Raw genomic sequence first — 25,888 nt, 5'->3', positions numbered from 1 at the left:
AGGCGGGGGGCTGTTGGGCTGTGAAACTTACTATGGGATCGCAGAAGGGGCTGGGACGTTTAGGTGAAGGGCTAAAGGTGGCGAAGGGGAAGGATAGGGGTGGATCAGGGAGGAACAAATGTGGAAAAATGGATTGGGGGGGGAGGTTAAAAGGGGCTGGTTGCCTGTAAGTTGTTGGTCAGCACGCTTGTCTGACTGAGCCCTGGGCCTGACCACCGCAGTCCATCTTTTTCTGAATGATTTTTTCTGTGTAATTTCACTCTGTACTACATCTGAGCACTGCAAGGTCTATGTATCAGCAACTGGAGGAGAGACCACCGGTCCCAGGGCCCAGAGGTCTGCATGCCAGCAGCTGGAGAGGCCGCGGTGTCCTGCATGTGCAAGAGGTCTCAGTGCTAGCATCTGGAAAGACCTGGGTGCCTTTATATGATCTATATGAAACTAGTTCTTATGTCAAAATTACAGCTATTATGTAAGACCGGTAAAAGCAAAAGTCAAGGAGCTTGAGAGAAAGAGAGTCTCGAGATCTCTAGGAAAAGAAAAATTATGAACTGGCCAAAGAACACCAAAGGTTGGACAAATTACTGGAAGCTTATGAGACCACATATATACATATATGTATACACATACATATCTATATCTACCTATATATACTCTCTCTCTCTCCATATATATATATATATATATATATGAATATTACACTGTCATAGCCTTATTCAGATTTCAAGACATTACACAGTTTAAAGAAAAATAAACCTCACAGACAAGCTATGGAAAAGAAGAACAGGACTGCTCGGCTAGGGAGTGACAGTGGCTCAGAGATTGCCAGGGGATCTTAACTTGGTTAAAGCAGTTGAAGTTAGTGTCTCAGGATCACACCTAGTACAGGCTTACGACAGGACTGCATTAAAAGAACTGCTTAATTTATCAGCAGTGGTCCAGAAATGGAATAGGTTGTGCTCACAAGAAGATGGCTTGGTACTACCAAATACCATCTGTCAGGAATTTGACTAAAGACATTTGGCAGATAAAGCAAACTTCACTATAATTTGATTTAAGGCAGAAACGCAATGCTAGCTGTCAGTACCCAATTGTCCTGAAAGTGCATCTGACAGATGCGAGAAGTAGAGGAGCATGTGGTAGATGAGATGAGACATTTGTATTTGTCCTGCGCTTCCTATGCCAACAAGCAGAAAATGCCACTGAGTTAAGGAGAACTCTACCTTGCTAGAAGAAACTTTGAGAAGCAAACAACCTTGGATATCATTTTGGGGAGTACCTTGGTTCAGAAGCCACTCACAACAATGCTTTTTAACTTCTGTAAACTTCCAAACAGCCTGTGTAGCAGTGCACAGTTAAGAAACAAGTTTCTCTTTGCTGTAGAACTCGGATGTAGCCAAAGCATAGGACATTGAGAAAGGCCTTCAGAAGGAGTTCAGGAGCATAGATCCCTGAAAAAACCTGCCTTTTGGAAATCTCCCTCAACGTTAAGATGATTGATTTTACATTTTTCCCCAAGAATTTGCATTTGTAAGCACTGCAGTGCTAGAAGAGCAGCCAGTGGATGAAGGACAGATTGGATCACAGGTTCGGTTGAAATAAATTATTAAAAAAAAGTCTTCAGGAGAAAAAAAAAAAAAATTTTTTTCTAAGAAGGAAAAAGTCCAGCCAAAAGCAAGATGCAAGAAAGAGATGCAGACATGACACTATGCTGAATAACCTATTGGGAATAAGACTAATCAAATAAAGAACATTTTCTGTGCTAGTCAAGCATATATATTCTCTCCATCCTCTGAAAAGATCACAGACTTTGGTCCAGCTACTGAACTGGTGCATACGAGCCAAGTACCACAGCCTCAGTAAAATTTGCAAGGAATATTCTATTTCTCCAATCTGCAATTGAGCTTAAGAAGCAGCTAGACATACTAGGTACCTGAAGAGAACAAAGTAGAAGATGGAGAATTTCTATTAGAGAAGTAAGAGTTTTGATGGAATCTTGTTCTTTTGACTTGAACAAAGTTTCTTCTCCTACTGTGACAAGTTGACAAGAATTCTCAATGTGTTATCTCAGATGCCAAATAAAAATACTATCAATTTTATGGCAAAATGTAACAACACAACCTCACCCTGGGTACCTATATGACTTTCAAATAGCACTTGATCTACACCCTGAAGAATTTCAGTTTAATGTATTTCAGAGACACGCTAATCCCTCATTGCTGATTATGCAAACGCAAAGTTGTTGACATAGGAAGCGCTTCGTGCCATTCTCTTTTTAATGAAAAGAGAGAAGAAATTCCATTACCAAAAAAACAGGTCAAGAAAGAGTGTAAAATTCAGGACACCGCAGAAAAGAATCATCTCGACCCACAGGTTTTTAAGAGCACTTTTTAAAGTTTCAGTGTAAATACACAAAGGCAGCAGAGCTGAGACCTGTATGAGAAACAGACACAATAGAACAGACCATATAATTGTGCAATTTCCATTAATACAAACTCTACATCTGATATGGTCATCCTCTTTCAGCATCTCTCTAATTATCTCATCAGTATGGTGTTACATCCGTAATGAAAACCATCTTCGTAGAAAGCTAGTACTGAAAATATCTGAAAAGTTCATGTAAGTTCTGATGAAAGATTAGAATTCCTTGGCAGAGGAATTCATGCTGAAGGGGAAGAAAAAAAAAAAAAGAAGTACAAAAAAGTTTCAGAGATTTGTTTATCATCAATGAGCAAAATCTCTTCATCCTTGCATCTAAACGGAAAGTAAAGTTAGGGGCAAGTGGACTACAACAGTTCAGGCCAGTTTTGTCTCCCCAATGTGCAGCAAAGAAAGGAAGATCCCTAGATTCTGTTCTTCTGTCTGACACCGTCCCTAAATTCTTCCTTCCTTGTGTGAGTTTTTTCTCCAAATCGTTAAGCAGAGAATTTCTAGTCAACAACACCTTGATTTCCAAATGGATTATTTGGCCTCAACAGAACATCTTCAATTTAGTAGTCCCAACAATTCAGAAACCATGCTGTTGACCTGCAAAACTTAAGATCTCAGTGGAAAAATCCTGCCCTAACCTCAACTAAAGAAATTTAACAGAGAAGAAAGCAGGACTTACGACAGAGAGCAATCCCAAGAGGTTGTAAAATTCTGATACCAGGCTACAGCAACCAGCCGCATCTTGGCTCCTTCCCATCTCTTTCAAAATGACCTTCCCAGTAGACAAAACAGGAAGGAACAGAGATTTTCCTGACCCCAGTACAAAGGAAAAGCTTCACCAGTAATTCTAAGTCCCTTCCAGTCCTGAGGTAGATATGGAGACACTTGGTATACTCATGCGCAGAAATATTGCTGGAAAAGGGAATGCAGGATCAAGTTTTTGATAACTTTTGTTGCTAATGATCGTAACTCAGCTAAAGTGTCTGCCAAGACGCTGTCTTCTACACGCAATAAACCACCACTGGAATCTGATCCAAATAACCATCCAGAGAGCTGTCAGCACTGATACAGATGTTGATATCCCACACTGTTTTCAAACAAGATAACTCTGGAGATTAACCCCTGCTGCCAGGATGCACAGTTTACCTATTTTTCTGTGTGTGCATTACCTATTTCATTCAGGGGCAGGTTGGTATTGCCTTTTCTAGCATCAGTTCTGCGCCCTCTCAAAGCATGTCATACCCTGTCTGAATCCCAAGGTATTTCCACAATACACAGAAGTATTCCCTTCAGCAGGAAACATGCTTATTTCTTCAGATCACAATGAAAAAGCTTGAATGTGTGCAGCTTGACCTGTGGCAAAAATTAAACTTTAAATAGAGTGAGGAAATTTTAGGCCAGACCAATTTTTCTAGCCATAGTTTAGGAATACTAAAAATAGAGTTTATAATGCCAACTGGCGGCAGCTTTAATAATTGTAGAGGGATTACTTGTTCTGCGTGTCCTCAGGGAATGGCCGTTTCTGCTTCGCACTGAAGTAGATTTTGACACTTCTACCCATTGCACTACGCTCATTAGATCCCCCCCAACCTTTTTTCTTAATTGATATTACACCATAAACAGAATTTCAGAAATCTCACAGAAATCTAATGAGCTACTTTCCTCTCCTTCACACCGTTGTACGCGCCTCCCTGACTGATGGGATTTGCTCGTCATTTGTTGCCAACACTCAGAGCACAAACATCTGGATATACCCCTGTTTGCTAGAGGCTGTCCAGGTAGAAGCAATAACGAGCATATTTCTTATTGCCTGCATTTATCAGGCATGCCGGGTCCTCAGAGCTGAAACCCCCTCACACTCCTACCCGTGCTTTTTTTATGTTTGTTTCTAGATTGTACTGCTGTAATGGGAATAACTCAAAATCGTTCCAAACCTGCAGCCAGCTCTGAATGGAACAGACTGCTTATTAAATACCACTTCCCTCCAAAGAGCACATTCCTCCCCGTAGTCTCGATCTCTTCCAACCACCAAAAAACCAGCAAATAACACTGCACGTGTCGGGGCCCAAGTCAATGCTAGCAGCCCAAAACTAGCCTCCTGCTCTCTTAGAGAAAACCAACACAACCGCACTGCCTGTAAGAGAGCAACGCAGCTTCCGAGCAGCCAGCAGCGGACAGTCTGATGCTGCGACTTTTCAGCCTACTCCAGGTAACCAGCCTCCCTCTGCAATAAGTCGGAGGGCACAGATATAGGATGACGCTGGAACAACTGCATAAACTACAATCCAAGTTGTAAAATTCTGGAGAAACACCAAAGATAAAGCACAACCATCTTTACTTGTACTTTAACTGCTGATAGCATGCTCAACCCATGTAACCAGTGAATAAACATGTAAAAACAAGAGGAAAGGGAGACATGATTCATAGCTTAAGCTAAAAAAACAAAAAAAAAACCAAACAAAAACACATAAACCTTATTTGATATTCCTATAAACTCTGAAAGGTTAACGTTCTTAGAAAGATAAAATAATAAATACAAATTCTATGTTCTCTTTACTTTAAATCATTTAACCATAGCAATGCAAGATCCATCAGGATACCATCCAAGATTGCAATCACCAGACACCAAAGCGGTTAAGCGAAGCACAACATAGTTGATCAGAGGCATAAAAAATGAAATGCAAGAAAAGATTAAAAGGATGGGGCACACTAATTGCAAAGCTATGTGTATTTAAGTGGACACAAAACAGGCATACAAAATAGCGAGTGGGATCTCAAAAAAACAGAACTTTGAGGGAAGATTTGAACAAGAGAATACTTAACTAAACCTAAGAGTAACGTATTTATAAGCTAATAAAACTATATAGTTTTCTGCATCAGGAATAATTAGCCTGACTGTCTTATGACACAACTGGCATAAAAAGCACAGCAGGGATCAGAAAGAGGTCAGATATTTATACAGGAAACAAGAATAGCCAGAGTTATACTAGGCAAGATATATTTTGGGACTTTGCAGCCCATAGCTGAGCCACAAAACCATTTCCTATAAAAACCCAGCACCACTACATTTATGGCTCCTTACGCAGGGGCAGCTGCCCACAGCAGTTCTCCCTGATGCAGTATGAGCTGCTTCTCACACAGCCCCAGCTTTGCCTTTACTCTTGCTTGGCTGCAGAACAGATCGTGTGTGCTCGGTGGCCAGTCACACCTGCCACGGTAAGTGGTTCACAGCCCCACATCTCCCACAATCACTTTTAGCCACAAACAAGGGGAAAGAAGAAAAAAAAAAAAAAGCAGGGGGGCAGCAGATAGTCCCTAGTGATGGTCTGTGCCTACCCCGACCTTGAAACCTCCACACATCTGTTTACGTCTAATTGCCTTAGGAGAACAACCTAAAAATAAGGACCACAGGCCTCGTGCCTCCTTCAGGGCACGAGCCAGACAATGACCAACGGGCCCTCCTGAGGGCTTCTTCTATGGGTCAATGTGTGCCAGCACCCTTTCCAGGAGCCCCTGGCATTAGCTGTCAGAGACAAGCTACCACACAGGCACAGGGTCCTGCTCAGATCTGTCAGAGAAAACACACAAGTCTACGGTGGAAGCGTTACTTTTACGTCCCACTGCCCTGAGAGAGAACGGGTTTACACTCTGTCACTTGATCGCTGTAGGCTTGGCCACCTAGTTTTACAGATCATAAGCAATAAAATTCCTACTTCTTCAACCTTTTCCCCCCACCTTCAGATCTCACTCTTTAGATGTTTTCTTATTTAATTCACTTTATTTTGTCTTTCATATGCAATTGTTATTTTCTTTTCTCCTGCATGACTCATTTTTCAAAATTTCTATCAACCACAAGAGCAAATAATTTATCTCAGTCTCAAGAAGCTTTCATTATTCCTGAGAAATCTTTTAATTTCCAAACACTGACCGCTGGACAAACATCATAGAAGCAGAAGCTTCCAAGCTTCAGTTACGCATAACAATCCCTCAGCCCCCACTCACGATGTCTCGTACTTGGCTCCAAAACAAGGTATCACTCTAGTCCTACCACAAGGTGCGTTCGAGATTGCCACGATCATCACAGAATCACAGAACTGTTGAGGTTGGAAGGGACCTCTGGAGATCATCTAGTCCAACCCCCCTCCTCAAGCAGGGTCCTCTAGAGCACATTGCACAGGATCACGTCCAGACAGCTTTTGAACATCTCCAAGGATGGACACTCCACAACCTCTCTGGGCAGCCTGTGCCAGTGCTCTGTCACCCTCCCAGGAAAGAAGTTTTTCCTCATGTTCAGACAGAGCTTCCTGTGCTTCAGTTTGTGCCCGTTGCCTCTTGTCCTATCGCTGGGCACCACGAGGAAGAGTCTGGCCCCATCCTCTCGACACCCTCCCTTCAGAAACTCATAGCAGAGTACCTTTGGCAAAGCCACAGCACAGGAGATGCACTGGAACATAAGGCAGCAGGTTGGGAGACCTCTGCACTGCAGCGGCTGTGGTCATTCCTCTCCAGTACACAGAGCAAAAGTTGAAAGGCAACTACTACTGTTCTCCAAAGGCCTGACGAGATCCATACTGCTGCCTAATTATTTCCACAGAACTTAAAACTGGAAAGGTTCTGGACAGTATCCATTTTCATAGTTCAATTCTCAACAGCTTTCCAGGGTTAGACTCAAAGGCCTTGTTTCTGAATGCGTTTCAGTCCCCAGGACAGTAAACATTCCTCAGATAGAAAGCAAGAATGGTCAGGGTCCAAGGGCTACCACAAGACAGCAAAGGGAAGAAGCACTCCAAGCTCAGATGGCAAGAAAGTCTCAACAACACGCAGCTTCGCTTCGGCGGAGAATATGCTGCAAGTCAGAATGCTGACAAGACAGAGAGACGGCTCAGGCTGAAGAGACAACTAGCACAAGGAAATGCTCTGCAGAGTTAGCTGGGATACGGCTTTCATACGCCACTAAAGCCATACATAACCCTCAGGGCCACATGAGCCCAGGGAGTTCTTTTCAGTTGCTCACTAAACTAGGATAAGCAGGTAGTACTCATGACTAAAAGTCATTCCATCCGCTAAGAAAAGAAAAAATCAGCCTCCTTTTTCCAGAAAAGGACTTGGTCATAGTGCCTCTGATGTCTCACAGCTGGATAATAGCAGTTTGTTGTGTCTGAGGCACACCAACAAATGACTCTAAAATGGCCATGAATGCTTGCATTTCAGAAAGTAGAAGAGACTGAGGTATGAGGCCTGGAAGGTTCTAGAGCAGCCTCCCAATCAGAATAGAGGGGAAGGAAAACTTCAGTAGTTTGGAAGGTGGAACATGATCAGTTTGCAAGCAATTGTATAGCAAAGCCATAGGGCCAAGGACTTGGCTCACTGCCCCATGAGATTCCTTCTCCATCTATGTTCATCCAACATAGAGTGAGAAAAATGCAGAAGCGGCAATCTGGTCAGGAAGCAGCTGTTGGTCACCCCTCTGATCCGGATCACTATGGGCACAGGTCATACGAGGGAGCAGTTTAAAGCTCTGGCTTAATCTTCCAAGTTATTAATGGTTCAGTTTCTAACCACCTGCATCTAAACGCCCAAACAGCTGCCTTCCTGTGGGGTAGCAGGGATGCTACAGCCCAGAATGAAATGTGCCTGAGCAGTCTCTCTTCAATGATCTGGCTGAATAAAGAAAGCCCAGAGGAAACCTGCTGGCTGACTATCAGAGGAAAAACTGCAAAACCTTCCTAACAAAAAACATCTTGACTGTGCAACAACTTTATTCACAACTAAACTAATCCCCTCTATCTAAAAAACCTCAAGCACAACAAGAAACTACTGCTACTGCAATAATAATTCAACAACGCCATAACCCACAACAGACAGAACTTTGGATTGCTGTTTATTTCACAGAGGGTTAGCTTAGATACTACGGTAGTGAACGTCCATAAGGAACCATACCACAGAGGAAAAACTTACCGTTAGAGGCATACAGTAACAATTCCTCAGGAATAACTCCTTCTAATCAAAAAATATAAAGGAAAGAGATCCTAAAACCAACAGGTTCATACTGTTCCTAAATTTTCCCTAGTTTCTAGGCTGGAGACTGATTCTTCTTGCTCTGCCCCATCTTTGAGCTGTTTCTCCCTGTGACCTTGTGAGGCTAAATTTCAGTGCTGGTGACTACTGGTTCTCCCTTTGCTTGGGGCTCTCACATCTCATTTCATTTCTCATTATCAGTAACAAGCAGATCAAGGACAGACTCTCCTCTGCTTGCACTCTCTAGCTATCTTACAAATGGCATATCTATATTGATTATCATCTTTTGTCATCCAATAGCTAACAAAATAGTTACAGTATACAGTCAAGATATACACCCTAACTTTCAAAAAAGTCTTGAAACCAAACTGCCCTTTACCTCCTACTGAACGCCCCTGAGGAAATCCATCACACAATGCAAGATCCAAATCTAGCACCTAAGACCCTTGCTTAGCATCAACATTCAGAAGAAACTTTGCAGGAATGCATTTGCTTTTAACAAGGAATGTGACCTCTGAACGAAACACTGGGTTCAAGGATCCTCAGCTTTTTCTCAAGAAAGGACAGCAACAAGCAGCATTTCCTTTGTAAAACAGTCTTGCCTCAAGCAGGGAAATTCACAAACCCTTGTGCTCACACAAGACAGAGGTACTCATGTTACTCCACCGTGAACTTTCCTTTAGCATCTCTGCAATTCTCGGAATAAAAACTGTCAGATATTTTGCCATTCTCCTCCTCTTTGATACTAATTCCTCGCAGCTCTAGCCACGTGACATCGCTGAATTTCCTTGCTTCAAACTGATGGTTGTCAAGTCCCCTCACTAACGCAGGGTAAGAAAAGACACAGGTCCTATCACAGCTTCCAAGCCAGCACTCTCGGGTCCCCAGGCGCCTCTCGCTCAGCACTGCCTCCCTGAAGAGCTCCCTCCATGCAGCACGCACGCCTTCGGACAGCTCCTTCACTCAGACTTGCATCTTTGGGCATTTTCCTCCTGCAGCATCATAATCGCAGAGTTCCCTCCGCTCAGGGCTCTCACCCTTGCACATCTCTCCAAACACAGCTCCTCTCTCATCAGTTAACTGTCTCTTGCAGTTGTTCTGGTCCTTTGACAACACTCCCCACCCTTCCCCAAACAGCTCTTCTGCTCTTACCCAACAAGTTTAAACTCTTCCTCCAATTGCACTCCAGGTCCCTCCTCTTCCAACAACCTAGCACTCAAATTCCTAGACAGATCTGTTAGTCCCTACCCTGCTGGTACACGGTACATCCTTTTGGGGACCTCAATCAGAATACCCTCAGCCTGATGAAACAGCTGACCACCCTCTTCTTGGAAAGGCATTATCTCCAATTGCACTTTCCCAGAGCCTCTCATGACTCCTGCCTGTTTGCTGACATCCTCGCATCCTTGTTACCTCAAAGCAGCAGAACTCCAGCATTATCTCAGTCAGGAACTTTGGTTTCTACCAGCTTCTACCTCCTGCAAATCAGGTGCAAGAGAACTGTTTCCACCAACTGAAAAACCACCCCTCATTTCTAAAAGCGGTCAGAAGTCCACCAAACGTGACAAAGCATCAGCCACAGCAGTTCTGTTCATTCTGTTAGTTTCCATTTATCCCTATCGCTCTACCCATCTGCAAAGCCAGGAGACCCTGTCTAATAACTGTCAATATTCCTATTCTCACAAAAACAAACAAGCACCACAAAAGCAGTAAATAACTAAGGGCTGCCATCTAAGCTGCCTCAAGATACTTCATAAACAAGTCACTAAAGTGCTTCTCTTTTTTAACTCTTATTAAGCCTTCTCCTTTACACATTAAGAAAGCAACCTGATAATGCCTCCAGCTCAAAGGGATCTTTCTTCCTCACCACAGCACTTCTCCAAGTGGCTTTCTCTTTGGAGACCATATGAAGGAAGACATGCAAACAACTACAGGTGAACACAGGAAGTAAAGATTCTGGTGCAATTGGAGTATAGACTACCTACCTAATAAAGGGGCATTAGGAGATAGAGAATTGTGTGATAAAAACACTGACTAGTAGGTGAGGACATAAGAAAAGATGGGAGAAGCACTTCGACCCCCAAATCCCGTCCATCTGGCGACTCCTTTCAGCCTCCTGGAAACAAACAGCTTAATCCCATGACCACCACAGGAGTAGCTTCACACGCCAAGCAGCAGTAAGCTCCAACTACTCTGCCACACAAAGCCTTACTGTCTGGCACGGCAGCCAAGGCATAGACACTCCATGTCTATCTCCTCCACTCGAGGTAAAAAAAAAAACACGTTGGCAGGGGCAGCGGGAAAGCCTGCTCAGACCAGCACCTCCAAAGCTGGGGTTTTCAGTATCCGCAGCTGGTGGCATGGGACGCAGAGGTCTAACACGCTCTTTAAACAACGATAAAGAGCACGGAACAGCTAGCACTATTTCCCATTCCCAGATTTGCATCACAGCTAATGCAACTAGTCAGATTAGTGATTCTTCCGGCCTGTATTATAAGGGACACAAGCAAAAAAGTGGAGGCAGGAAGATGAAGAGAAGATCCTAAAACTTTCTGTGAAAAACTACGGAATTAGCCTGCTTGCAGAGGACGCCTCTTCCCACCCCTGCCTGCTGGAAGCTGCCTTACGACCCACCACAGGGGTGTGCAAGTCTTTCAAGCAGCCTGCCCCAAATAACGGGCGACCCCATTACCCCTCTAAGTCTCTAACCTCCCCGCGCGACCCGCGGCGCGCGCCGGCGAGGGGGCTCGGCCCAGCTCAGACGCGCTCTCCGCCCGGCAGCGCCCGCGCGCCCAGGGTGGGCCCGACGCCCAGCCGGGACCCCCGGCCCCACCGCGGGGGGGGGGGGCGCCCCGGGCCGGACCCGCCCCCCCCAGCGCGCAGAGCCGCCCAAGGGCGCAGCGGCGCCCCCCCCCCCCGCCGCCCCCCGGCCCGGCCCGCCCGGGCGCACTCACCCTTGACGGCTTCGCCGCGGTTGAGCTGGATCTCGCCCTCGCCCTGCGGCGCGTAGCTCTTCACGGCGATGAACTTGCGGCCGGGCACGGCGCTGTACAGCTTCCGCTTGGGCCCGCGCAGCGGGGCGGGCGCGGCGTGCGGCGCGGGCGCGGGGCCGGGGCCGGGGGGCCCGGCCGGGCCGCCGGGGCTGTAAACGAAGACGTAGGTTACGGTGCTGATGCCCGGCAGCTCGTAGCTCGGCCCGCCGCGGCCCGCGGGCTGCGCCATGGCGGGGACGGCCGCGGGGCTCAGCGCAGCGCCGGCCGCCGCCGCGGCGGCGCCGCCCGGGCGCGGGCGCGGGCGGGAGCGCGGGCAGCGGCTGCGGCGCGGGGGGGGGGGGGGCCGCCGCCGGCCGCCGGCTCCATGGCGCGGCGCCGCCCGCCCCGCGCGGCGCTCCGCTGCCTCCGGCGCCGCGCCGCCGCCGCGCGCACCATGGCCCGGGGCAGCGGCCGCCGCCGGCGGCTCCTCCCCCTGCGGGCGGGGCGGGGCGGGGCGGGGCGGGAGGGGGCGGGGCCAGGGCAGCCCTCCCTCGCCGCCTCCCCGCCCCCGGGCCGCCGCCGCCGCCGCCGCCGCCCGGGGCTGGGGCCGGGGCCGGGCACCGCGGCGCCCCCTGGCGGCCGCCGCCGCCGCGCTGCCCCGGGCCGCTGCGGGGGGGGACAGTACCGGGGGGGCGGTGCCGGGGGGGCGGTGTCCGGGGGGGGCGGTGTCGGGGGGGCGGTGTCCGGGGGGGGGGTGTCCGGGGGGGGCGGTGTCCGGGGGGCGGTGTCGGGGGGGGGGTGTCCGGGGGGGGCGGTGTCGGGGGGGGGCGGTGTCCGGAGGGGCGGGGACACTGCCGGGGGGGGGGCAGTGCCGGGGGTGCGGTGTCCGGGGGGGGCGGTGTCCGGGGGGGGCGGTGTCCGGAGGGGCGGGGACACTGCCGGGGGGGGGGCAGTGCCGGGGGTGCGGTGTCCGGGGGGGCAGTGCCGGGGGGGGGCGGTGTCGAGGGGGGCGGTGTCCGGGGGGGCCGTGCCGGGCCCATCTCTCGGGCACAGGGAGCACTGCCCTATGCATCGCGGGGGGGGGGGTTAGCGGTGCCGGTGGGCGAGCGCAGGAGCCGTGGCCCACCCGCGGGGGGGGGGACACGGCCCGCGCAGCCCCACCACGCTCCCCGCGCTGAGCTGGTCGGGAGGGGCCCAGGGCGTCCTGCCCGCCCCCCCGCTGCCCTGCCCGCCCCCCCGCAGCACCCCCTGCGCCCCCTCCCTGCACCCCTGCACCCCCCCCGCAGCACCCCCTGCACCCCCTCCCTGCAGCCTGCACCCCTGCACCCCCCCGCAGCACCCCCTGCGCCCCCTCCCTGCAGCCTGCACCCCTGCACCCCCCCGCAGCACCCCCTGCGCCCCCTCCCTGCACCCCTGCACCCCCCCGCAGCACCCCCTGCGCCCCCTCCCTGCAGCCTGCACCCCTGCACCCCCCCGCAGCACCCCCTGCGCCCCCTCCCTGCACCCCTGCACCCCCCCGCAGCACCCCCTGCGCCCCCTCCCTGCAGCACCCCCTGCGCCCCCTCCCTGCAGCCTGCACCCCCTCCCTGCACCCCCACGCCCCCCCCCGCAGCACCCACGCTTTGCCGGGCAGCCTCCCGGCCCCGGTGTCTGCTGGGGGGGGGGGTCGCACCCTCCTGCTGCCCCCACCGCAGCGGGGCGAGCGGCGAGCCCCGAAACGCGCCCTGGCCCCGGCCGCCGTCCCGTCCGTCCGGCGGCAGCTCTGCCCCGGGCCCGGGGCTGCCGGCGCCCTGCACGGGCGGCCCCGCGCCGCCGGCCCAGCCCCACGCGTGCAGCTGCCTGCCCCACACATGCAGCCCCACTCCCCCACTCTTGCAGCCCCGATGCCCTGCACGTGCAGCCTGCCTGACCCACGCTCACAGCCCCACTGCCCCATGCTCGCAGCCCCGATGCTCTGCACGTGCATCCCCACTGCCCCAGGCTCACAGCCCCGATGCTCTGCATGTGCAGCCTGCCTGCCCCACGCTTGCAGCCCCGATGCTCTGCATGTGCAGCCTGCCTGCCCCACACGTGCAGCTGCCTGCACCACCCTCACAGCCCCAATGCTCTGCACGTGCAGCCCCACTGCCCCACGCTTGCAGCCTGCCTGCCCCACGCTCGCAGCCCTGATGCTCTGCACATGCAGCTGCCTGCCCCACGCTTGCTCACAGCCCTGATGCCCCACACGTGCAGCTCCCAGCCCCACGCTCGCAGACCCACTGCCCCACGCTCACAGCCCCGCCGCCCCACGCGTGCAGCTCCCAGCCCCACGCTCGCAGCCCCGCTGCCCCACGCGCGCAGCCCCGCCGCCCCACGCGTGCAGCTCCCAGCCCCACGCTCGCAGCCCCACTGCCCCACACTCGCAGCCCCGCCACCCCACGCGTGCAGCTCCCAGCCCCACGCGCGCAGCCCCACCGCCCCACGCGTGCAGCTCCCAGCCCCACGCTCGCAGCCTGCCCCCGCAGGTGTCCACGCGCCCCTGGAGCAGCGGTGGCCCCCTCCCCGCCCAGGGCCTGCCAGTAGCCCCTTCTGGAGCAGCTCTCAGAGCCCGCAGAGGGCAGCTCCCCTCCCTGCCCCAGGCCGGGGGCAGGACGAGGGACAGCAGCGGGGGCAGAGGGGTCTCCTCCCACCGCACCCTCAGCGGCGAGGACTGGATGCCCCGAGGCGGGAGCAGACGTCGTGCAAACGCCGCAACGAGAGCGCTGCCGGAGAGCAGGGGACGGTCCGGACAGAGAACAGCACCGCCAACGCCGGACCGCCAGCACGGGGACGGGGGCGAGCAGGGGACAGTCACCCAGCAGCCCGGCTTCCCAAAGCCGCGCGCTTCTAAGGGCGAAATAAGTCGCTACCCTTTCATTGCAATACCCCGAGCGCCGCTTCAGCACCGTTTCCAGCCGAGGCGGAGAGCTCAGGCACGAGCTCGTCTCTCTGAACGGCCCGGCTACGGTTTTAGAAACAACTGCAACAAGTATGCAGAAAGCGTAGGCATGGCAGACGGCCCCCCGAAAGACTGCTCGAGGCGCTGGGCTCTCGCAGCCCTGCCTCCCGCTGCGGGACCTGGCGGGACGGGACCCCCCAGGGCGCCCGGACCCCAGCGGCGTCGCAGCTACGCCTGCAAACCTGCAGCCAGACCCTCGCGCCTCCCCTTCCGCTTCTCTGAACTACCCCGCTACAGCTTATTCCCTCCTACCGGCACGGCACGAATGCTGTTTGATGAATAACCATATTGCCTACACGCACGCCGCTACCAAGAAACCCCTATTTCCATCACCAGCCCATCCCTGCCGCTCATCACCCTCCCAGCAGGTTCTCTGCAGCTTTATGCAGCATCATCTGCACGTTTTATCAGTAATAACTTTGTATTGTCTTCTGCAGGATTTTTGAAAATACTATCACCGAACTGAGAACCAATCTTTGCAGAAGAGACACAAAGATCAAAAGAAGAGCCACAAAAAATACTACCATTTCTGTCCGTTTTTTTGGTAGGCTTAATTTCAATTAAACGATGTTAATTAGCTTAGTCATATTTCATGTTAACACCTGGCTGATAGAGACCTGTCAGCCGTGTGGCTGCTCCAGGTTTAGGCTCTGCTCTAGAAGCAGTTCTACGTCTACTCTCAGCTGGGAAATGTCAGAGAAACAGCCTGGAATTGGCTTTATGTTTTCTATCAGTCAAGAGCAGAGTATCTCCGGGCATGTTTCCACATGAACCGACAATGTGTTTCTTCACCTACTTTATCACCTTATGCCATAAGGCACCTTGAGGCCTGAAAGAGCAGGTCTTATCCTTTGTATTGCCTAGTTAAGCTTCAGCTAATCACTGCTGGGTCCATAACTTATGTCTGAATAGCAGCCAGCATGCCTTGTATATTATTAATAAAATAAACACTGAAGCGGCAGTGTTTATTAAGAAGCTAAGGAGCTTCTTAATGTCCCAAGTGTATAATTTGATTTCACTGAGCACAGTGCCGACAGCCTGCTCCTCCCCGAGATGCAAAGGACGGCATGGCCAAAACCGCAGCCCTGCTCCGACCCCAGCGCCAGCGAGAAGACTGCTCCCCGCCGGGCTGGGCAGCGGGGACAGCAAAAATAAAACCTAGCCACCGTGACAGAAATTAGCCCTTCCTTTTTCTTCCTGAGACCATCCACAGAGACATCCTGCCCTTGCTGGTTACAGGACTTTGCTCTTTACGGCAGCAGGAACCAGAGGTTTATCAGAAGCTTGTCCATCCGAACCGTAAATCACATTTCACAGTGGTCACTGGAGAACAATATAAAGTAAATAAGTTAAGTGAGCAATATGTACCTTTCAGCTTACGGGATACAACGAAAACACGGCGGCAAGAGGGACAGCTCTGGTTTGAGTGAGCTTCAACAGCAGATGGAGGAGTCACCATACTAACATCATGCGCTGTCTCAGTAACCAGCAGCCTATTTTGAAAGCCAGTTTGCTGACGCTGGGTTTCCTCTCAACGGTTCACCAAGGGCCACAAAGGGCCTGAGCAACCTGCACAAGACTTTCCTTCCAGTACGGTAATGCAGGAGTGCTGCTAACAGTCACGGTGTTCAGTTCTGATTCTCCTACGGGTAAATGAGCGCTCAGGAAACACTGGTGTAAACCTATGCATCAGTACGAAAATCTGATGACCCGCCTTTGTATAAAATCTATGAATTCTCACATTTCTTCTGATGATGAAAAACATTATTTGAGATGGATCTGCTGTGTGACTCCGTCTCACGCTTCTCACAGAGATTTTTAGCCCCCAGAAGTACTGAGGCTTGATAGTGCCTTGACATAGTGCGTGAGATCTGAACATCTGACAGGTGCCTCCACTGGAAGCCCGCATCGGAGGCAAGTACGGAAGAACTTCTTCATGAGAGAGGACACTTAACAATGATCCCCACAAAAAGCCATAGTCATTTTTGAGGGAAAACACAGGCTTCCCTTCCACAGGCTGGTGGTATGTTTATATCACCACAAGAGAATTACCAGAACATAACCATCATTTCAAACACATCCAGGAGTCCCCAATAGCCAGGATAACTGCTTTAATTGTAACGCGCTCCCAAGAGGCTGATCAGAAAAGAATCACTTTTTTTTTAACTTCTTGTAAGTTCTGGCTGAAGGACTCTCATTTTAGATTAAAACAGTCCTCCCTGCTTCAGGGATTTCTTGTCCACCAATATTATCTGCAGGGCGCGCATGACGCGACATGAAGGCACCTGGTTCTCCAGGTGCGTAGCCTACGATTTATGTTAGCTACAGCCTTTGCTGTCACGTTAAGAGCTGTGAAGCTATGACCAGAGGGGATGTGGCTGATCCAAGCCAACGAGGCCATGTCGGAGCTGTGAGAACAACTTAAGCTTTGTCTTGGCACATTTCTGCAAATCTCAAGAAGGCAGTGAGAATGGCAAGGTGTCTTGCACGCTATTATGAAAGTACCAGTTACAGACCCTGAATATCTTCCTCCTTGAGAGCAGAATGCCAGATTTTTTTTGTTGCTTTAGGATATTAAAAGGTTTTTGCACAGGGGAATTTCCTACTCTTGCAAAATGTACTATAACTGAGTCCTTCAGGGATGAAATGTATTTGGCTGCTTTGCAGTGAATATGTTAGCCTTTCCTAGAGACTGTATGACTGTTAAATTGTTCTTCTTTACACAGTACCAATCCCAATAGCATGCTTTTTTTTGTTTTTTTTTTTTAAATGAGTCTTCTCTGATGCTGGAGTTGCCTTCAACTTCAGGCACGGAAGAAAGGATCTGTACACTGCTCCTATTGCTCTGAGGATATTCGTGTGCTGTCACACACACAGCTCTGCACAGACTGAGTACTTGAAGATAATTTCTTTGTGAGAACCTTCCTGGAGGCATCTAGAGCCAAAGCTGTGCTTGGCACAAGTACATAAATGGTATGCCCTGCCACAGGTCCTTTGGCTTTACCTAGCCAGAGAGAGCTGCAGTGACCTCATCTGTAACTTGTACGCTTCAGCGTTTGCGTAAAAGACTGATTTCACCACCTGAAATACTAAGAAATGACATCATACAAGAAGTGTTATAAAGTCCAACAAGGCCTTATAACCTGGTGGTTTTAGACAGAAATACAGAAATAGATTGGTTTTGTTTGGAAAGGTTTTCAGCCCCAGCAAAAAAATGGAGCTGCTTCACCGTTTTTAAAGCTTTGGGCTGAATCTTCTGAACCAGCCATCCATGGAGAGCAGGGCACACGTGTGGTCTGCTAATGAGCACAGATTTCAGCCCCCGCCATTTCCAAATACGCTGAGAGCAGCTGCCAGCGTGTAAATGAGCACTCTGAACCGACAGCAGCTTCCCAGTGCCGTGTCCTGCACCCTGGCTGTCTGCGCATGGTGGGTACATATCCCGTAAATCAAGGTAGGGTTGTGAATCAATCTAAGGAATCCAAGCTAGCCAGGATATGTTAGTAGAAAAATGCACTAGGAATCAGCACTTATCTTGGTGTCCCATTATGCCATTCAGTGCCAATCTTCCCCAAATTGGTCTCTGAGAAAGAAACTAACTTCAAAGAATGAAGACGTCTGCTAGCTTTTGTGTATCAAAAAGGCAATCACCAGCGTGGGACCCAAAGCTGCTTTTGCCTGCCCTGGCCTTTCTGAAAAACAAACAGCTCTTTAGACGGGATGTTGATGTTGGTCATGACCGATTCTGGAGACAGTTCCAACTCCAGGGACCACCCTACAAAACCTAACAGGCTTTTCCTTACCATAAACTGAAATCAAGAATCTTCAGAGTAAGTGCCCAAACGTGACTTTGCTGCTTCAGAGCTGCCTGGGGAACGCTGAGCCTGAGCTGGGGACCCACATTTTCCGACACATTACGTGGGGAGAGACAGGCACTTTGGAGGGTTTTTCTGGAAGCTCCGCAACGAGTGGATGCCCACTCACACCAGCTACTGGGAAAGTCTGAGAGGACAGAGGAAGCCACCCCTCCCGCCTTTAAGGGAGGGAGATGTTTTACTCTAAACTGCAGAGACTAAATCTATATCCTGTTTCAGACGCTGAGCTTTGGCTTCTCTCCTGGAATACTTCTTTCAAAATCCACCAGTGATTCAGTGCTTCCCTTGAAGAACAGACAGCGCGAGAAGGGCTGGCTGCTTCCGGCTGCGAGCGCTGGTGGGAGCATTCCCCGAGGACGGGGACACCCGGTTTGGAGATGCCAGTTTGGAATCAGTTCTCTGCTCCTAAACTCAGCTTCTCACCCCCCAGGAGAGCTCAGTGAGCAGACAGCTACTGCACATTGAGGGCTGCGCTACGCGTAACCCTCCCGAACACCCAGGGAGGCACGGGCTGGGTCCCAGCCCTCCCGCTCCAGGGAAGGTGCCCGATCCCACAGGTGTCATTATCACCTGCTCACACACTCTCTGGCTCTAATGATATTTAAGTAATCTTTACAAAAATTAAGAGCTTCAGGACAAGGCACCGTCCCATGTCCTACGCAGCACAGGGCTGTGGTGGACACAGTGCTCTCTGGGGGAACGAGAGAGAAGTCTTCAAAGCCATCTGGAGGCAGTGAACACGCAAATATTGCCCTACCATACCACGTGCCTGGGTTCCAGCCAAGGGACCACAGGAGGGCACCTGCGTTCCTCCCTGTCTTGGGGTAGGCTAAGACATTTTCAGAGCTCGTCTGTCCTTGAAGGTGTGGGAAAGGTTTTGAGGGACTGCCTTACACTGGGAGACAGGAAGAGCTCAATTTGTGTGGATCTCATTAAAATAAAGAGAGAAAGAGAGAGAGGGGTGACTTAATTACTGTGTCTATGGCAATGGCTATGAACCTTCCTGGCAGGATATGCTGGCTCCTATAGGGACCGCTAATCAAGCAAAACAGCATACAGTGGGAAATAGCAATGGAAGGAGAAGCCAGATACACTAAAATTAGACATAAAAATGTATTTTGCAGGTAAGGTTCGTTAACCTTTGGAGCAAACAACCTCAGCCCGAGCTGGAATTGCCATCCCTGATGTCACCATTGCAAGACTGGATTCCTTTCTGGAGGATGCTTTTGCTATGCTCAAATTATCAGCACGGAAGACTAGGTCTCAGGAAGCGTAATTCCAGGCCACGACTAATGGTCAGTCTGCCGCTTTCTTCTGTCCTCAAACAGTGTGGAACTGCAATCTGAACAAATAGTCCATCTGGACCGGAAGCGATTGTTGCTATGGAATCAAGGCTACTTAAACCTTAATATCTAGCTGTCTTTTAGGAGAAAATAAGACTTTTGAATGACCTGTGTATCTTAGGAATTAGATATAGCCAATTAACTCCTCTCTAGGAAAAGAAAAAGGAAGGAAAATTCATGAACTAGGAAACTCAAAGGACTTTGGGGAGGCCGAACTCCATGCCCAGGTGCTGCAAAGACCTGAGAAGCCAGGGGTTACAGTCCATTATATGACCTCTGCTAAAATAGGCCGCGCCAGGGCTGGTCTGAGGTAAGCATCGGAAGATGCATCAGAGGGTCGCAAAAGTGGAAATCTGTCCTGGCAGTACTAAAGGAAGAAACACACCTGAAAACAGGGAAGTTTCACAATATCTCTACTAGCAACCCATCCTCAGTTGCACCAGATACTGAGCATGGAAGAGCCTGGGATAAGAAGACCCCCTCAGAGCTGTGCCGTGGGCTGGGGCATTGTCCAGAAGCACATCGAGGAGGAGGCGCTCCGCCACACTGCTCTGTTCCTACACCTCTCAACCAATTCCCTAAATCTCTGCACATCAGCTGGGAGCAAGGCTGGTTGCTTGTCACATGTGGCTTGCTACCTGTACGCACCCCTTCCTTGTGAAAGAACTGGCACAAACTCTGTGATAAACGTCCATTTTGAGTGATCTGTAGCAACCTGCCTTCAAGGTGACTGAAATGAATGACACTGGAAAGGGCCTTGACCCACAAGAAAAGGACACAGACCTGTTCTTCAATAGCCAAAATAATAAGCATTGTGGGCACGCTGTACTACAGACCACATACATAATCATCAGGGTGCAAATGGCAGCAGGACGTTTCTCATTGCAGGAACACAGGCTGTGTTGGAAAGGCAAATACTAGACTTGAAGACAGTTAATCATGGAAGTTGACTAGCCTTGGGATCCCGTTTGTTTCGTATTTTCACTAATGCCTAGGACACAAAGTAAAACTGATATACGGTTAGGTGGTAGCACAGAGCAGGAACAGGCTCTCCTTGGGATATAGCACAGGAAGAACTGGATGACCCTTAGGATTCAAGTTATAGAAGTGAGAGTGAGAGCACCTTCAGGAGGTGCAAATGATTCACTCAGAGACTACCCACAGCTATTTCTGCTATACATTAGAAGATTTCTTGTTAGTAAGGCCTAAAGGAGAGAAAGACTTCCAAAAGAGAGTTAGTCTTAGGTGACCAGCATCATCGAATGTGATTTGACAAAAAGTACAGGAGTGCTTTTCCTGGGATGTATCAGGAGAGGCATTTGCAGGCAAAGTCAGACAGGGCTGATGATTTTGCAGAGGAATGAGGAATCCTCCTCTGAAGCTCTGTTTGCAATTCTAGTCATATTCCAAAAAAAGAAAAAAAAAAGATCCAAACTGGGGCAGAGGCAAAGAGGAGCTGCTGGAGTACTAAGGGAACGGAGTGTCCGTCTGACGAGAGGAGAGGAAAAGAGGCTGATAGGGTATATGACTGTGCTTTATACATGTTCTATATTAGATGGGAGAGAAAGAGCTTGAGTTACAGAAGATGCTTCCATTAGAAGATCTGGTGCAAAGCTCTGCAGCAGTCAACACGATACACTGAATTTTAAGATTTACTAGGAAAGAGATAGACATCAGCATAGAGAAGACCATCATGCCACTGTGTAAATCCATAGTGCCCCACATCTTGAAGACAACGCACTGCTATTGTTCCCACGTTTCAAAAAAATTTCATAGAACTGGGAAAAAATCAGATAGGGAAACAAGTCTGGAATGGCTTCCCTACAAGAAACAACTAACCAGGCCAACTCACCAGCCTGTAAAAGAGATGACTGAGGGAGAAGAGGATATGGGTGAATAAAATCATTACTGACCTGAAGAAGACAGACAGAGAGTAATTGTTCACTGCCTCTTCCAGTGCAAGAACAAGGAGACGGCAAATGAATCCAGCAGGTTACAATTTCAGAGCAAGCAAAAGGAGGCAGTTCCTCAGGCAATGCAGAGTTAAGCTGAGGAGCTCCCTGCTGAAGGACATTGTGAGAGCCAGGGGAGAGCAGAAATATGTATGGAAGAGGACCCACTTAGACTAACTAAATACACAGAAATGTGTCTGGCTCAGAAAGTCCCTGAGCCACAAGAGGCTGGGAGGGTTCTTGAGGAAGTATCATCTATGCTTTCTCCATTGGATACGCCTGGGGCATCTTCTTTCAGCCACTGCCAAAGGCAGCGCACTGGCCTGCGTGGCCTTTGGTCTGACCCAAGACACCTATGTTATCTCCTTGTATTTCGTTTTTTCCTAACACTGCTTTTTCCTAGACTTTCTGTGGTACCCAGAGTTGTAACATCAGTTAAAGGGTGAAAGATTTCCCCATAAGACATCAATATCTAGACAGGACTTCAAAGTCTGGGAGACCATCTCAAAGAAAGGTATTAAATTTATGTATGGTGGTAGGATTCACACTCGGGCTCAAGGGGAATTTCCTTTGGCTCTCAATTAGCTATTTCAGGAATGATCTTGAATTCACAAATGGGAGAAATCTTCAGGGTCTGGGGTCTACTGTCTACCCTGGGGTCTACTGTCTAGGGTATTACCTGGGTTAGAACTAATATAATGACCCAAAAACACAGGTTCTGTCAAAATTCAGGATGTAGTTTCTTACACTGAGGGCTCTGTGCCTCACCGCTGGGGCTTCCTCCAGCTACACACACAGAGCAGGACTCACATCCTCTCTTTCCCCACTCTTCTCCCCTGAGGTCGGTAACAGGACCTATTCTGGGGCTGACTGCTAATGCTCTTGCACTAGCTGTTTTTAATTCCTTTCAGTTCCTAGACGATGGTTCATTTAGCTTATTGTTCAAGCTGCTAGGAAACTTCTAGTCTTAGATCACCTCTGTACCACTGCATGAGAATAGCACAATCACCTGCTAACCAGAGCCAATTAGTGGCAGATTCACACTGTTCAGGAAAAGAGAGGCCATGGGACAACGGGAGTCATTCGCATTCCCTCTGTCCTCAGACAGCCAGAGACCAGCACTCCAGCTAATTAGTACGGCAGCCTGAGTAACTATTTAAAACAGGCACTGAGGCGCCCTCAGGTCAGATCATAACATCTGCTTGGAGCAGCAGGAATTCAGCAGGCTTGTTCCTCTTGCAGAAATGGAATTACAGTGGTGCGCAGTACCGTATGGCATGCGAGAAATGCAGAGCGGGACAGTGCAGTGCAATATGAGTGCCAGCCACCAGCAGCCAAAGACCAAACATGAACCAAGGAGACCAAGGAAAATCACGTTCTACAAGAAACTCCAGAAACCTGGAGTGAGATTCTGCTACGGAGGACGCACAGATAAGGGCCGAGAGCCCTTGCCAAAACGACGGCTGGAAGAGATCCTGTCTGCAACCTCCTCTCTGGACAGTAACTTACGCTTTATTGCAGTTATTAGTCTGGACCTTGAACTATACTCCTTGAAGTATAAACACCTCTGCCTGACTGTGATTACAGCCCTACAAACAGTTCTGGAGACAATGGAGTGACACTGGAAACCCTAGAGAGACAATTAATTAAAAGGTTTTGTCTCCCTTTATATAATTACTGATATTGACTCACTCTTTAAAATACTCTGCGTGCATCTCAGCCAGTGAAACATCTGTGGTGGTGGTTGGATTTGTGCCTCTCCGCCCTGAGAGTCAGAGGTGCTTTATACTGCCTGATAGTTCCATCAGAGCTTTAAAAGTCCTACTGAAAAGACAAGATATCATTTTATCAGTTAACAAAGAGGATAACAGGATTTCTGAAAATTGTGCCTCTAATCCTGCAAGATCACAGTCCTTAAGGATTGGGCAACTTGTCTGATAAGCCTAGCAAATGCAGTTACAGACAACTATATTGAATTAACATGCACCTCACTCTCCAGCAGATGTTCTTCAGACAGGTGAGAGAAAGCCTGGTTTTGCTAAAGGAGCACGACACATTTATGGTAGATAAGTAACTGACAGGAGCTGCAAAATGATTACCAAATTCCACACCTCATTTGAGTATGGAGACAAAGGTTTGGGTGGTTCTTACAAACTGGTGCTAATCAAGACAAGATATTTCAAAAACTACGCTTTATTTAAAAAAGAAAAAGAAAAATCACATCAGCAATATCTTCTGGTTCATTCTACCCAGGGTCAAAGACGATGATTAATCAATCTCTCCCTACCGTCCCTGGACACTTCAGTCAGCAGCTAGATCCCATTTATCAACCACGCACTTAAAAATTTGCTACAACAGTGCTGGTTGTTTCAGTGCCTACATACTGCCTCAGCACTATCTCGCCAAACGTGCCAAGCACTGTGGACACAATAAACAGACTGTAGGGAGAGTACTTCCCCAAACCCATCCCAATGCATCATCAGAGAACATGATGGTAAGTGCATGCACACACCAGCAGAGACCAGATTTACAACTTAGCAATACAAACGTCTATTTTTGCAGATTATTTTTGCTTAACACACTACTATTGTTGTTATTTTATTAATCAGAAGCCTGCAGCTAACTTCTTGATTTATATTAGTATTTTCTCCCTTAGGAAAATGATGCCACCTCTTGACCAACTCACCAAAGAATAGCCACTGGCCCACTCTTAAGCTCTGCTTAGTGCATTTACCAATTTCTACAACCTGAGATACCCTTCTTCTGCACACCTTCCAGGCAGAGATGCATAGCTCACTGAGAAACACCTCTGAGAAACCAGCAAGAATGATCTTGAAACCACCTTTGTCAAGCTAACTGTTCCAACTCTTTTAGATTTGTTTCAACGGTCAGCACAAAGACACCAGCACTTCTGTTCTAAACAGAATCATCATTACTGCGACCTTCATTAGGCTGATGCCATGGCTTGCCTGGACTAATGTCCACAGATCACTATCCTCTTTTGTCCTTGCTATTGGAAATCCAGAGGTTCTTAATGGCGCCTTCTCTCACAGATCTTGTGGCCGCTGACAAACTTCTCCTGTCTTTGTGACTACAGCTGTAAGCTGCTTTCCAACTCTCTCTCAATGCTGAATTTAAATAATTTGATCAAATCATATTCACTCACTCTGCCCACATAGTTCCTTAATCATAGACACAACGAGACTAGCACTTCTGAAATACTGGCTACAGGGTGTTCACCTGCAGCCTGTTGCACTCTCCAAGCAGACTCTCCTACATCCTTCACACCCTTCTCCACAACCACCCTGAAGGAGGCCTGCCCAATTGCTCTTGCAGGGACTCATGCTCTTTCCAGCTATGTTTGCACACTGAGATTTGTGCTTCACAATCCTGATGATAACTTGTGTGGCCCTACCTCACATTCCTGAGCATATGTCATTTCTGGATGTTAATTTAAACGATGACACTGGTGACAGGATATAATGACTGGGAAATCTGAAACCCCATTGTGTAGACTACAGACTGGTAGAACTAGGATGCTCATTTCATTATCTGCTTGTGCAACAGGAAGGCACAGGTAACTGGGAACTGCCACCAGTTACCCTGACAGACCACAACCAGGGAACCAGGGACCAGGGAACCAGAAGTGCAGCCTAAGGACTACTGATGTTCTCGGTGAGAAAGCTGCTCCTGGGGACCAATAGTCTTCCAAAACCAAGAGAAAGGATCTTGTTTTTCTCCTGTATCTCCACAACAACGCTTGTGTTTGTCCCAGGAGACTGCTGCCACTGAGTCCAGAAGTTACTGGAACTGCTTGGAACTGTTCAAGGACTAAAATAAGGCCAAAGAAATGGAGCTTGCACAGAAGCATATCCCACGCTGCCAAAGTGTATTTCACAGTAACACCAGAGGGTGGAAAAGCAGCTGTCTCTTGGTGCAGCGTGCAAGGTCAGAAGCACAGCGACTGTGCTGTCTCCCGATGCAAGCTTCACAAGAAGCCTTCACTGTGAGGGACACAGGACACGTCTCAGATGCAAAGACAGCAGGAACCCTGCACAAAATTCCCACCACATTCGCAGAAAGACTGTGAAGTCTTACTTCTTGGCTCATCCACAGTACTCATTTTCCTCTCCTGCTTTTGTACAGTTGAGAGAGGAGCTACTGCCATTATTATGACACCAGGAAAGCACAAAGTGCTGGAGATAGTGTCTGCAACAGTGAGCAGCACTGTGGGACCAGAGACAAGAGACAAGAGACAAGAGCAGAGGTACCAACAAGCCGATCAGTGCGCAGCTGAGTACATCCCCAAAACATCACAGGC

General features: G+C 49.3%; 1 protein-coding gene across 11 annotated transcripts in view; it reads right to left on the bottom strand.

The window, feature by feature from the left end:
* Positions 1–25,888, bottom strand: part of SHANK3 (SH3 and multiple ankyrin repeat domains 3) — a 385,552-nt gene that overhangs the window by 201,526 nt on the left and 158,138 nt on the right. For all 11 annotated transcript variants that reach the window (XM_068937006.1, XM_068937137.1, XM_068937086.1 and 8 more), the window contains exon 11: positions 11,403–11,590. In XM_068937006.1, the coding sequence (XP_068793107.1) occupies positions 11,403–11,590 (188 nt within the window). The remainder of the gene's footprint in view (positions 1–11,402; positions 11,591–25,888) is intronic.

This window comes from Struthio camelus, chromosome 1 (assembly GCF_040807025.1).
Source record: "Struthio camelus isolate bStrCam1 chromosome 1, bStrCam1.hap1, whole genome shotgun sequence".
Classification (NCBI taxonomy): Eukaryota; Metazoa; Chordata; class Aves; order Struthioniformes; family Struthionidae; genus Struthio; species Struthio camelus.
The sequence above is the reverse complement of the archived record's forward strand: the minus strand, read 5'-3'. Positions and strand labels throughout refer to the sequence as shown.